This window comes from Aotus nancymaae, unplaced genomic scaffold, assembly GCF_030222135.1.
Source record: "Aotus nancymaae isolate 86718 unplaced genomic scaffold, 86718_ANA_hifiasm-v0.15.2.pri h1tg000028l, whole genome shotgun sequence".
In the NCBI taxonomy this organism is placed as follows: Eukaryota; Metazoa; Chordata; class Mammalia; order Primates; family Aotidae; genus Aotus; species Aotus nancymaae.
The window spans coordinates 31,366,605-31,380,748 of record NW_026988441.1 but is presented as its reverse complement, the minus strand read 5'-3'; the positions used below and the strand labels follow the sequence as shown (position 1 = coordinate 31,380,748).

The 14,144-nt window shown below is 53.4% G+C and overlaps 1 protein-coding gene across 2 annotated transcripts; it reads left to right on the top strand.

Annotated features, from left to right (window-relative positions):
• The first annotated feature begins 10 nt into the window (after positions 1 to 10).
• On the top strand, positions 11 to 13,006 carry YJU2B (YJU2 splicing factor homolog B). 2 transcript variants are annotated; one of them, XM_012457830.3, is made up of 10 exons: positions 11 to 90; positions 2,862 to 3,067; positions 4,090 to 4,143; positions 5,678 to 5,760; positions 7,404 to 7,459; positions 7,750 to 7,810; positions 9,460 to 9,602; positions 9,691 to 9,863; positions 12,012 to 12,150; positions 12,302 to 13,006. In XM_012457830.3, the coding sequence occupies exons 2-10, from the start codon at positions 3,065 to 3,067 to the stop codon at positions 12,778 to 12,780; spliced, it is 1,191 nt and encodes a 396-aa protein (XP_012313253.1). In that variant the 5' UTR covers positions 11 to 90; positions 2,862 to 3,064; the 3' UTR covers positions 12,781 to 13,006. The 2 variants fall into 2 exon arrangements, with proteins under 2 accessions (XP_012313253.1, XP_012313254.1); XM_012457831.3 differs by having other exon boundaries at positions 17 to 90; positions 2,949 to 3,067.
• The last annotated feature ends 1,138 nt before the right edge of the window (positions 13,007 to 14,144 follow it).

Here is a 14,144-nt window from a genome sequence, read left to right as displayed (position 1 = left end):
CTGGGTGGTGCGAAGAGGGCGCCCAGTTTCACTGAGCTCCCAGCGCTCACTTCCGGGCACGGTCGGGGCGTGACGTCGGGAGGAGGGCAGGTAAGTGCGGAGGATCGGGGAAGGCCGGGGTCCAGCCGCCGCCTCACCCTGGCCTAGGAGCCGCCTGGCTCGCCCGTCCGCGTCGCGGGACGCGGAGCTGAGGACCCGAGTTGGATGCCCGGAGCCGGCCCAGGTCCCAGCCACGACCAAAGTCCCCGAGGCCCCAGCTGAGACCCCCGACCCAAGTGCCCGGGCCCCGGCCCCATCCTAGCCCGCATCCATATTATGCCTGAAAGGCCCCTTGGTTTCCGCATCGGGAAAATGGGACCAATAAGTCCCTACCTCACCAGATTGTTTAAAAATGATGCTTGTAAACCGTGAGCAAGATAAATTACTAAACTGCCAACGTTTAATTCGGTGTCAGGCGCTGCTCTAAATGCCTTAACCAGCTGTTTTACACATAAGGAAAGCGAGGCTTAGAGAAAACAGTTTGCCCCAAGTCAAGCAGATGGGCAGCAGCACGGTGGCACTCCGAGCCCGAGCTGGAAGCCCAGGACAAACAGGGTCGGTAATTACTTTTGCACGAAGGACCAGAGATATCTACACGCACCCCCCCCATAGCCCCGTCTGTCATTTACTGAGCCAGTAAAACCATCTTAAGACACGCACACCCTCACGCTCCTGTAAACGGAATATTTTTGCTCTTTGCAGGCTCTTCCCGTGTGTTATTTGATTCGCAGCAACCCCAGAAAGTCAGTCTTGTCATCATTCGCCCTTTACTAGGGACGAAATACAAGCCCGGGGAAGTGCAGACACTGACCAAGGTCACCCAGCTGAGTGGAGCTGGGATTCAAGCCCAGGGCGCCGTGACCCCTAACGCCTCAAGAGGCACTTACCTATTTTGTTGGCAAAAGTATTTATAGGTTCGAACCTTGGAATAATCTAAGCTAAGGGGCATACTTTATAGTTGGAGTATCCAAGACTACGATGAGAGCAGAACAGTTTATATCCAGGACTTGGCACCACTGCCTCTCCACCTCATCACATAGCCCCCACTCCATCAGAACCTCGTTCATTTGCTTGTTTTCTTTCCTTTTTTTTTTTTTTTTTTTTTTTTTTTGAGACGGAGTCTTACTCTGTCGTTCGCCTAGGCTGGAGTACAGTGGCATGATCTTGGCCCACTGCAATTTCTGCCTTCCAGGTTCAAGCAATTCTCCTGCCTCAGCCTCCTGAGTAACTGGGATTACAGGTGTGTGCTACCGTGCCCAGCCAAGTTTTGTATTTTTAGTAGAGATCAGGTTTCATCATGTTAGCCAGGCTGGTCTTGAACTCCCAACCTCAATTGATCCACCCACCTCCGCTTCCCAAAGTGCTGGGATTACAGGTGTGAGCCACTGTGCCCAGCCCCTAAGAATGGTTTTACATTTTCTAGTGGTTGGGGAAAAAATCAAAAGAATAATGCTTTGTGACAGGTGACGAGTATGTGAAGTTCAAATTTCTGTGTCTGTCAATAAAATTTATATTGGCATGCAGCTACATCCATTCATTTATATGTTGTTTGGGGCTGCTTTCTAGCTACAAGGGCAGAGTTGAGTTGTTGGAGCAGAGATAATCTGTCCTAAAAAGCCAGAAATATTTACTGTCTCCCCCCTTGACAGAAAAACTTTGCCAATCTTTGTTCTAGAATACACTTCACTGCCTCACAGCATCTCTCTTTAGTGTAAACTTGAACTTCCTTCTACTTGACCTAAAAGGCTCCCTTCCAAAACCTGGGAGGGCGTCTCACCACCCCTAGCTTGAGGAGCCCCCACATTTGTTACCTGTGTCACTTGCACTGACTGTGACCCTTATGGAGCCTCAATCAGTTCTCTCAGTCGCTCACCCCGTTGACGTTTATCTGGGCCTGGCACTGTCCTAGGTGTTGGGGATATGGCACAGTGTAACCTGGCTGGGGAGACATGAACAGACACAGGGGATGTGATCAGAACTCCAGGAAACAGGCCAGGTGCGGTGGCTCACGCCTGTAATCCCAGCACTTTGGGAGGCTGAGGCAGGTGGATCATGAGGTCAGGAGTTCGAGACCAGCCTGAGCAACATGGTGAAACACCACTACTACAAATAGAAAAGTTAGCTGGGCATGGTGGCAGGCACCCATAATCCCAGCTACTCAGGAGGCTGAACCAGGAGAATCACCTGAACCTAGGAGGCAAAGATTGCAGTTAGTCGAGATCACCCCACTGCAATCCAGCCAACAACGAGTGAGACTCCCTCTCAAAAAAAAAAAAAAAAAAAAAAACAACTCCAGGAAACTAGTGACTATGGATTGAGTGGTCAGATGAGTCTGTGTGTGTGTGTTTTGAGATGGAGTCTCACTTTGTAGCCCAGGCTGGGGTGCAGTGGCACCATCTTGGTTCACTTCAACCTCTGCCTCCTGGGTTCAAGCGATTCTCCTGCCTCAGCCTCCGAAGTAGGTGGGACTACAGGCACCCGCCATCATGCCCAGCTAATTTTGTATTTTTAGTAGAGACGGGTTTCACCATTTTGGCCAGGATGGTCTCAATCTCTTGACCTCATGATCCGCCCGCCTCGGCCTCCCAAACTGCTGGGATTACAAGCGTGAGCCACCGCGCCTGGCTGTCCATATTTTAAAATATCCCCCGGGCCGCTGTAGGGTGAGCAAGCATCAGGGGCAGGGCAGGAGACGAGAAGACGGCGCTGGCCCACGTGAGTGATGATGGGTGCTGGACCGGTCGGGGCCACAGAGAGATGAAAGTGTCAGATGTGATGCGTACACTGGCTGTTGAGTAGGCAGGACTCCTCTTCCTGAACAGACACACGCCGCTTTTTGGATGCCTCCAACGCCTGGCAGGAGTCTTGTGTGAGCCGGCTCCACCACACGGCCCACGACATCTTTGCAGGGAAGCCAGTGGACCCTCTGCGAGGCTCCGCAGGAGGCCAGGACAGGGCAGTGCGCTCACAAGGCCAATTTCCGACCGTCCGCCCTGAGGGTGAGGACCAGTAGGCAGCTGCCAAGATGGTGAGTAGACAGCCTCATGTGCCCTGGGCTCCTCTCCCAGTCTGTTGGACCCTGGAAGCAGCCCCTCCTCCCCTCCCACAGCTCTAAGATGATGCTATGTCGGGGTCACCCTCTTTTGGTGCAGTGGGTCTGAAATGTTGCTGTGCACTAACATCACCCAGGGGTGCTTTTAAAATGTTTCCTTTGGTTGTTTTTTCTTCTGAGACAGTCTCACTTTGTCACCCAGGCTGGAGTGCAATGGCACGATCTTGGCTCACTGCAACCTCCACCTCCTGGGTTCAAGCAAGCACATCCCACTAATTTTTGTATTTTTAGTAGAGACAGGGTTTCACCATGTTAACAAGGCTGGTCTCAAACTCCTGTCCTCAAGTAATCCACTACGCTCAGCCTAAATTTCCCTTTCCCCGTCCCCTTCTTTCTCTTTCTTTCCTTCATTTTTTTAAAAGGTATAATTCATATAACATAAAATAAACCATTATGAGGCCAGGCGCAGTGGCTCGCGCCTGTAATCCCAGCAGTTGGGGAGGCCAAGGCAGGCGGATCATTTGAGATTAGGTGTTTTGAGACCAGCCTGGCCAACATGGCAAAACTCTGTCTCTACAAAAAATACAAATATTAAGCCAGGCATGGTGGTTCATGCCTCTAGTCCCAGCACTTTGAGAATCCAAGGCAGGTGGATCGCCTGAGGTCAAGAGTTCAAGACCAGCCTGGCCAACATGTGAAACCCTGTCTCTACTAAAAATATAAAATTAGCCGGGCGTGGTGACAGGCACCTGTAATCCCAGCTACTCGAGAAGCTGAGGCAGGAGAATTGCTTGAACCCAGGAGGCGGAGGTTGCAGTGAGCTGAGATCACAGTGAGCCGAGATCGCGCCGCTGCACTCAGCCTGGGCAACAAAGGAAGACTCTATCTCAATAAAATAAATAAATAATCAAAAAAAATTTTTTTGATGAGATTTGAGTGGGGACACAGCCATACCAAATCCGCCTCTCTCTCAGTCATGTCTCTGTTCCGCTTTGCAGGGTGAAAGAAAAGGGGTCAACAAGTACTATCCTCCGGACTTCAACCCTGAAAAGGTAAGAGCAGGCTCCCTCCTCCAGCTCCACAGTAGCAGAAAGGCCCACGTCATCCCCCTTGGGGTCAGAGCCGCTGCTGCGGAAGGATGGGCGGCCCCCAGGGTCTTTTTGTACTCCGCTCATTACATGAGGCTCGGGCTGTCTTCACTTCTGGGTGGTAACTGGGGCTCTCCTGAGGGACCTGTCACTCCATGTCCGGCAAGGAGCATAGTGTGTTTACAGCAGGGGCCCAGGATAAGGCAGGGCGCATGGATGAAGGGTCAGACCCCCTGGCTCCCCCAGCTCCAGCACCTCTGGCGTCCTGGTTGTCCCCTCTCCCTGGAATCTTTTCCTCCATTTCACCATCCCCTCAGTTCCTTAAGGGCTTTCCTCACAGAGGCCCTCCCTGACCACTGTCTCGTTCTCTGTGGCATGGCAGAGCACTTTATATAACCTCACAGCCCTTAGAATTCCCTCCCTTATTGTTGATTTATTTGTGTCTTATCCATCTCTCCCACTAGAACATTCTCTCCATGAGGACAGAGCTGTTCATGGCTGTGTCCCCACACAGTAGGTGCTCAGTCAGGGCCCGAGTGTCCCACTGCCTAGTCCTGAGTATAGGACTTTGGTCTCTCTATGCCAAAGTGTCTGCGTATGTCAGAAGGGGAAAATAAAAGGAGCTGACCTCACAGAATCATTGAGGGATAAATCCTAGCTACTCGAGAGGCTGAGGTGGGAGGATCGCTTGAGCCCAGGAGGTGGAGACTGCAGTGAGCCATAATCACGCCACTGCACCCCAGCCTGGGCTACGGAGCCAGACCCTGCCACAAAAAAAAAAAAAAAAAAAAAATGAAGTGATACACATGAAGTCCCCAGGGAATGTTCGCCAGTATTGTCGCCTCACCTCATCCTCCCCATAAACCTGGAAGTAATGATGACCATTATACATAGTTGACAGATGGGAAACTGAGTCTCAGGAAGGCAAAACATGAGGTCACTCACCCAGGGTCCCCTGGCTCTTTCAGTTCATAAATGGGAATGGGGCTGGGCACAGTGGCTCATGTCTGTAATCCCAGCACCTTGGGAAGCCAAGGCAAGCAGATCACGAGGTCAGGAGATCGAGACTATCCTGGCCAACATGGTGAAACCCTGTCTCTACTAAAAGTACAAAAATGAGCCGGGCATGGTGGCAAGCACCTATAATCCCAGCTACTCGGGAGGCTGAGGCAGGAGAATCGCTTCAACCTGGGAGGTGGAGATTGCAGTGAGCCGAGATCATACCACTGCACTCCAGCCTGGGTAACAGAGCAAGACTCCATCTCTAAATAAATAAATAGGAGGGGGACTATTGAAACTCACATTCCTGGTTCCAAGCACATGTGTTCCAGTAAGACTTGGGTGCCTCCCGTATTGCTGTGAACACCATTGTGCAGGACGTAAGAACGAGGCCTCTCCCACCTGTGAGGCACTTGTCCCAAAGCAGTGGGGGTGGCGGAAAAGCATGAGCCCCCCCAACTCGGCAGCACTAATCCACTCCCTCATCCTCTCCACACAGCATGGCTCTCTCAACCGGTACCACAACAGCCACCCGCTTCGGGAGCGGGCTCGGAAGCTGTCACAGGGCATCCTCATCATCCGGTAAGGCCTGGCATCACCTGAGGACGCCACCATCCTGCCCCCTTCCTTCAGTCTCAAGGAGAATTCAGTGCCCATTGGCCCAGTGCTGCAGGGTCTTCATTCCATAATGTGGAAAGTCACTGTACGAGTCAGTTACTGCCACGTAACAAAACAAGCATTTGTTATTGCTCACATGTCTGCAGCTCAGCAAAATACCTCTGCTGGGGCTGGAAGGGCTGGGCAGGGCTTGGCTGGGCTAGGCTGGGCTGATCTGGCCTGGGTTCCCATGTGTTTCAGAGCTGGCTAGCTGGGGACTGGCTGGTCTAGCAGGGCCTTGACCTGTACAACTGGGCTCTGCTTCATGTTGTATCTCATCCTGTAGCAGGCCAGCCTGGACTTGATCCCACAGGACTCTCAAAAAAGACAGTGATCGTGGCTGAGCACAGTGGCTCACTCCTGTAATCCCAGCCCTTTGGGAGGCCAAGGCGGGGTGGGTCACCTGAGGTCAGGAGTTTGAGACCAGCCTAGCCAACAAGGTGAAACCCCTTCTCTACTAAATATACCAAAGTTATCCAGGCATGGTGGCTTGCACCTGTAATCCCAGCTACTGGCAAGGCTGAGGAATGAGAATCGCTTGAACCTGGGAGGCAGAGGTTGCAGTGAGCTGAGATCATGCCACTGCACTCCAGCCTGGGCAACAGAGTGAGATTCAGTCTCAAAAAAAGAACTAAAAAGCCAATAATCATACCTGTAATCCCAGCACCTTTGGAGGCTAACACAGGAGAGGATCACTTCAACCCAGAAGGTCGAGGCTGCGGTGAGCTGTGATCGTGCCACTGCACTCCAGCCTGGTCAGCAGAGTGAGACCCTAGCCAAAAAAAAAAAATTAAGAGTAAATAAATAAAGGGAAAGCTATCTCACTGCTGTTAAATGGAAAGCTGGGATCCCATGTCATACATACATCTGTGATAAAGAAATACAGCGATAACACAGCAGCTTTTCTAACTCTAATCAGACACAACTGCCTGCGGACAGCGCCCTGAAAACTGCTTCCTCCTTTGTTCAGAAGTTGGTTTCACTGACGTGGTGAGGTGTTAAAACAGCACCAGCCAATCACAATGGCTCATGCCTGTAATTCCGGCACTCTGGGAGGCCGAGGTTGGTGGATAACTTGAGGCTGAACAGCCTGGCCAACACAGAGAAACCCTGTCTCTACTAAAAATAGAAAAAATTAGCCGGGTGTGGTGGCACACACCTATAATCCCAGCTACTTGGGAGGCTGAGGCAGGAGAATCGCTTGAACCCTGAAGGCGGAGGTCGCGGTGAGCCAAGATCACGCCATTGCACTCCAGCCTGGGTGACAGGAAGACTCTGTCTCAAAAAAAAAAAAAAAAAAACCTCGCAGCAGCACCCAAGGGCGACTGTCCCTGGACATGGTCAGTCTGCTGTAGAGCAGGGCGGGAGGTTCCCACTCAGTTACAGTGGCTGTGATTCTTTCTCCTCATATCCATTTCCTGTGTGATATGACTGCAGCAACTCTCATGAGGCTGGGGCAGTCTAATGCCCCACCCCTCGAATCACAACCGCAACTGGAGTTGCAGGTGTGGAGACCCAGGGAGTGTCCAAGTGGACAAGTGCAAGTAAGATCCTGTCTGTCGTTGCAGATTTGAGATGCCCTATAACATCTGGTGCGACGGCTGTAAGAACCACATCGGCATGGGTGAGCCTCCGCCCGCCCCGTCCATTCATTCCTGCAAACATCAGACCCCTAAACTGCTGGGCGCCGCCGGGGTGGGGGTGGGAGGGTCCTGATCAGGAATGAGGGAGGAGACGGGCACACAAGTGACTGTCTGGCCATGGAAGCCAGGTTCAGGCTTCCAATCCCATCTCTGACTCCTCCTAGTTGGGGAAACCTCAGCAAGTGACAGGGAGCCTCTTTGTGCCTCTGTTTACCCATCTGCAAAATTCAGACGGCAATGAAATAACCACCCCCACCCGACCCCCTTCCAGGTGTTCGCTACAACGCAGAAAAGAAGAAGGTGGGCAATTACTACACAACCCCCATCTACAGGTAAGGGCGGCTTGGTGGCGTCTTGGGAGCAGGTCAGGTGGCCACAGGGCGAGGGGGCTACAAAGAGCCTGGGTGGGAGGGAAGCCATTCCCTGCAGGACTCTCCTGGAAACCGCCCTGGTTTCTCAATCAGGGCATGCCCCAGCTCCAACCCTCCATGGCTCCCACCTTCCTCAGTAAAAGCCCAAGTCCTCTTCCCGGCTCACAAGGCCCTGCACACTGTGCCTATCCTTTCTCCACCCTAACCTCCTCCCACTGTCCCCTCATTAATTGGCCTCCTCGCTGTCCGTCACACACCCTATGGACACACCCACTTCTGTGCTTCCACCTGGAATGCTCTTACCCAGGTAGCTCCAAGGCTCCTCCCTCACCTGGAGTTTCTGCTCAAACACCACCCCTCAGAGACAACTTTTCTGGCTTTTCTTTTTTTGTAGTTACATGTGTGAACTTTTTTTTTTTTTTTTTTTGAGACGGAGTTTTCGCTCTTGTCCCCCAGGCTGGAGTGCAGTGGTGTGATCTTGGCTCACTGCAACCTCCACCTTCCGGATTCAAGCGATTCTTCTGCCGCAGAGCAGCTGGGATTACAGACATGTGCCACCAAGCACGGCTAATTTTTTGTATTAGTAGAGATGGGGTTTCACCATGTTGGCCAGGCTGGTCTTGAATTCCTGACCTCAGGTGATTCCCTCCGCCTCAGCCTCCCAAAGTGCTGGGATTACAGGCATGAGCCATCGTGTTCGGCTCAGAGACACCTTTTCTAAAGTGAGACTCAAAACCAGTTGCTTGTGCCCTTGCTGTCAAGGTGGCCCCTGCTGGGACATCAGCCTGTCCACAAGCAGGTTGGCTTCTCCACTACTCAGCAATGTCCCCAGCAGCTGGCACTGAGCCTGCCACAGAGAAGCCTGTCTTGGGCGCGTTTGTGGAATAAATGAACTAATGGACAAATGAATGGATGAACAAATGATGAATGAATTAACAAATGGATCCAGATGAGCAAATGAATGTATGAATTAACTTAACAAATGAATCAGTGAACCAACAAACGAATGCATTAATGAATGAACAAATAAACTAATGATTGAATGAACTTTAAAAATGGATGCAGTGGCTCATGCCTGTAATCCCAGCACTTTGGGAGGCCAAGGCAGGTGGATCATCTGAGGTGAGGAGTTTAGGACCAGCCTGGTCAACATGGCGAAACCCCATCTCTACTAAAACTACAAAAAAATTAGCTGGGCATGGTGGCAGTGCCTGTAATCCCAGCTACTTGGGAGGCTGAGGCAGGAAAATCACTTGAACCTGAGAGGCAGAGGTTTCAGTGAGCCGAGAATGCACTGTTGCACTCCTGGGCGACAAGAGTGAAACTCCATCTCAAAAACAAAAAATAAAACGGATGAGTGAATGAATGAATGAATGAACAGGTGAATGAACAAATGAGTAAGTCAACCGCAGCTCCACTGATAGCGGGTCCATTCTGGGTGCCCAGATGTGCCCCTTTTGCCCATGGCTCTACACAGCACATAGTGGGTGCTCAGTGAATTCTTGTCAAATGAATCTTGTCCATCGGGTGGAAGGAAGCAGGCAGAGGTGACAGGGCTGTCCTGGGGCACAGCCTCAGCCTCCTGCCTTCTGCCCACCGCTCCCTCCCAGGTTCCGGATGAAATGCCACCTCTGTGTCAACTACATCGAGATGCAGACTGACCCGGCCAACTGCGACTACGTGATCGTGAGTGGCGCCCAGCGCAAGGAGGAGCGCTGGGACATGGCGGACAACGAGCAGGTGCTGACCACAGGTGAGCGCCACCCACTTACCTGCCTGGGGGCCCCGGCCCTGAGTCTGCGCCGGGGCCCAAAGGCCCAGCCGAGCTCTGGTCGTTGCAGAGCATGAGAAGAAGCAGAAGCTGGAGACGGACGCCATGTTCCGGCTGGAGCACGGCGAGGCCGACCGGAGCACGCTCAAGAAGGCGCTGCCCACGCTGAGCCACATCCAGGAGGCTCAGAGCGCCTGGAAGGACGACTTCGCCCTCAACAGCATGCTGCGGAGACGGTTCCGGGTGAGCAGGGCTCCAGCCCAAGGTCGGGGGACACACGGTGGGCCCAGGCCCGGGCCAGCCCTCCCCACTGCATCCTAGCTATGAGCAGACCACTGTACCTTCTGAGCCTCAGTTTCCCCATCTGCTACATGGTGATCATGCCCCGTCTTAATCCATTCTAGCTGCTATAATAAAAAAAAAACACAGACTGGGTAATTTATAAATAGTAGAAATTTGGCTGGGCATAGTGACTAACGCTTTTACAATCCAGCACATTGGGAGGATTACCTGACACCAGGAGTTCAAGACCAGCCTGAGCAACATAGTGAGACCCCCCCCGGCATCTCAAAATTTAAAAATAAAAAATAGGACTTTTTTTTTTGAGACATTGGGTGTCTCACTCTGTCACCCAGGCTGGAGTGCGTTGGCGCAATCTTGGCTCACTGCAACCTCCGCTTCCTGGTTCAAGTGATCCTCCTGCCTCATCCTCCAGAGTATTTTTAGTAGAGACGGGTTTTCACCATGTTGGCCAGGCTAGTCTCCTGGCCTCATATGATCCACCCGCCTCGGCCTCCCAAAGTGTGGGGATTACAGGTGTGAGTCGGTGCACCTGACCGTGGCCACCACATTTTAAATGGAACCTCCCAGCCCACCCACTACCCGACTGTCCTGCATTTTTTTTTTCTCCTTATCACTGTCTCACCACTAGACGGTCAGCTCCACCCGGACAAGGGTTATTCTCTGCCTGCTGCTTTGTCCCCAGAGTCTAGAACAAAGCCTAGCACGAGGTGGGTGTCCCAGAAGTATCTGTGGAATGAGGCTGCGTGTCGTGGCGCACACCTGTAATCCCAGTGCTTTGGGAGGCTCAGGTGGGAGGACTGTTTGAGGCCATGCTTTGGAGGCCAGCCTGGGCAACATGGTGAGACCCCATCTCTACAAAAAAAATTTTTTTTATTTTTTTTATGTATTTATTTATTTATTTATTTATTTTGAGACAGAGCCTTGCTCTGCTGCCTGGCGCCAGGCTGGAATGCAATGGCAAGACCTCGGCTCACTGCAACATCCGCCTCCCTGGTTCAAGCAGTTCTCCTGCCTCAGCCTCCCAAGTGGCTGGGACTACAGGCACGCGCCACGACGCCCAGCTAATTCTTGTATTTTTTGTAGAGACGGGGTTTCACCATGTTGGCCAGGATGGTCTCGATCTCTTGACCTCATGATCCGCCCCCCTCGGCCTCCCAAAGTGCTGGGATTACAGGCGTGAGCCACTGCGCCCGGCCAAAAAGCATTTTCTTATTTTTTTTGAGACAGTCTCCCTCTTTCGCCCAGGCTTAAGTGCAGTGGCGCGATCTCGGCCCACTGCAACCTCTATCTCCCAGGTTGAATAGATTCTCCTGCCTCAGCCTCCTGATTAGCTGGGACCACAGGTGCATGCCTCCATGCCCAGATAGTTTTTGTATTTTTAATAGAGACAGGGTTTTGCCATGATGGCCAGGCTGGTCTCAAACTCCTAGCCTCAAGGGAGCCACCCGCCTCGGCCTCCCAAAGTGCTGGGATTACAAGTGTGAGCCACCCTGCCCAGCCTCTACAAAAATAAATTGTTTAATTAGCTGGGCATGGTGGTGCACACCTGTAGTACTGGATACCCGGGAGACTGAGATGGGAGAATCACTTGAGCCCAGGAGTTGGAGCTGCAGTGAGCCATGATTGTGCCACTGCACTCCAGCCTGGGTGACAGAATGAGACCCTGTCTCAAAAAAGAAAAGTAAATTGAAGGCCGGGCGCGGTGGCTCATGCCTGTAATCCCAGCACTTTGAGAGGCCGAGGCGGGTGGATCACAAGGTCAGGAGTTCCAGACCAGCCGACCAACATGGTGAAACCTGGTCTGTACTAAAAATACAAAAATTAGCCAGTTGTGGTGGTGCACACCTGTAGTCCCAGCTACTCGGGAGGCTGAGGCAGGAGAATCATTTGAACCAGGGAGGCGGAGGTTGCAGTGAACTGAGATCAAGCTACTGCACTCCAGCTTGGGCAACAGAGCAATACTCTGTCTCAAAAAAAAAGAGAAAGAAAAGTAAATGGAGACGCCGAGAGCTGGAGCAGTGCCCGCTAGCCCAGGAGGAGCCGGCTCTGACACACCTGCTGTCTCCCGTGTTCTTGGCCCCGACACAGGAAAAGAAAAAAGCCATCCAGGAGGAGGAGGAGAGAGACCAGGCCCTGCAGACCAAGGCGAGCCTGACCATCCCACTGGTCCCAGAGACGGAGGATGACCGCAGGCTGGCGGCCCTGCTGAAGTTCCACACCCTGGACTGTGCGTGGGGAGCCGGGGGAAAGTGGGCAGGGAGGCTCACAGTTGCCTGGAGATGGGGGCTTCCTCAGCCATGAGTGGGCTCTGCTCTAGCAGAGGGCAGTTCTGGACCTCCTCCCCTGCCGCCCCTGAAATGCCCTCTCTTTTCCTCCAGCCTACGAGGACAAGCAGAAGCTCAAGCGGACCGAGATCATCAGTCGCTCCTGGTTCCCTTCCACCCCCGGATCCGGCTCCAGCAGCAAGGTCAGCGGCGTCCTGAAGAAGCTGGCGCAGAACCGCAGAACTGCGCCTGCCACCTCCCCCATCACCGTGGGGGACCTGGGCATCGTGCGGCGGCGGTCTCGGAACGTCCCGGAGAGCCCACAGCATGCGGCCAACACCCCCAAGTCTGGAGAACCGCGGGTACCAGAGGAGACTGCGCAAGACAAGCCCGTTTTCCCCGGAGACTGTCCTCGGGAAACAGCTGAGACCCCTAAGTGCAGCGGGCCGAAGGGGCAGGAAGGGAGTCGTCAGGACAAGCCCCTGTCCCCAGCAGGCTCCTCCCAAGAAACAGCTGACGCCCCAAACACGCGGCACGCCTGCAGCCTCGGCTCCTCCCTCGTGGCGGACTACTCCGACTCTGAGAGTGACTGAGTCATCCCCATCCTGGGAACTGGACCTGCTCCAGCGGCCAGGACACACCCAGGAGGCCCCTCACAGACTGTAGGCGCTCTGCTTGCTCACCAGCCCTGGGAGAGCTCAGACGCCGCCCCCTCCCCAGACCTCGCCTTCCTGCAACCGTGGAGTTGTTATTTATTTGGTCCTGGTGAGGATGTCTGTGCCTTGTCAGACTTCGTACATTAAAGCCCTGTTTCTTTTTCCCTGTCTTGGGTTATTAGACCGGCCCTGCGGCTGTCCCTCAGCCCCTCCACTTGACCAAGATTGGCAGGCCTCTCATCAGCAAATGCTGGTATAGGGTCATAGCTATGACCACGGATGTGGTCCCCATCCAGTGACGAGAGTCTCAAGGTGGTGGTTCAGGTTGACCAGGAATCAGGGCAGACTTCCTGGAGGAGGCAGCATGGATCAAGTGTGAAGGGTGAAATGGGGGCCAGGCAGCAGAAACCGCACAAGGCCAGGGAGGAGGCACACGGGGTACCCAAGATCTGTGCCAGATGCAGCAGGGGCTGGAGCACACGGGTGTGAGATGTTTATTATCCCTAGCCCATGGAAAAGCCTTCCGTGCATGTTACTTTTAGGGTTTTGTTTTTGAGACTGAGTCTCGCTGTGTCGCCCAGGCTGGAGTACAGTCGTGTGATCTGGGCTCACTGCAACCTCCACCTCCTGGGTTCAAGTGATTCTTCTGCCTCAGCCTCCCGAGTAGCTGGGACTCTCAGGCACGCGCCACCATGCCCGGCTAATTTTTTGTATTTTTAGTAGAGACAGGGTTTCACCATGTTGGTCAGGCTGGTCTCGAACACCTGAACTCAAGTGATCCACCCACCTCGGCCTCCCAAAGCGCTAGGATTCCAGGCGTGAGCCACAGCGCCCAGCCTGCATGTTAACTTTTGAATGAAACCGAGCAGAAAGTGGCCCAGAAACAGTCATGCATCCTTCAAGGGGTGCACGACCCCCGATTACCTCCCTCTGAACCTTGGAGAAGGAAGATCATTTAACAAATTCTATCGTTTGAACACTTGATGTTACCTTGCCACTGGGAATACACCCCTAACTCTATAGCAGGCTGCTAAACACAGGGCCTGGTATCCAGTGGGCGCCCCATAAATAGTGCCACTTTTGTGGTTCCGAGGAAGCGGCTCACCGCGTTCCGGGTTTGGCAGGAGACCTGGAGTGGGTTCGGCCACTTGGACTGCGCGTCGTGGGAACCCGTGGGGTCAGGTTGGATGCGCATGCGTGTGTGCCTCTTCCGGGGGAGGCTCCGCCCACGGCCCGCCCCACTCCTCACGTGCGCGCAGACCCCAGTGCCCCCTGAGTCGCGCTGGGTTTGGCCCCTGCAC

Coding starts and splice junctions, on each gene's coding strand:
- YJU2B (XM_012457830.3), top strand. Junction 5,761..7,403: donor CAGGGCATCCTCATCATCCG/GTAAGGCCTGGC, acceptor CTGTCGTTGCAG/ATTTGAGATGCCCTATAACA. Junction 7,811..9,459: donor TACACAACCCCCATCTACAG/GTAAGGGCGGCT, acceptor GCTCCCTCCCAG/GTTCCGGATGAAATGCCACC.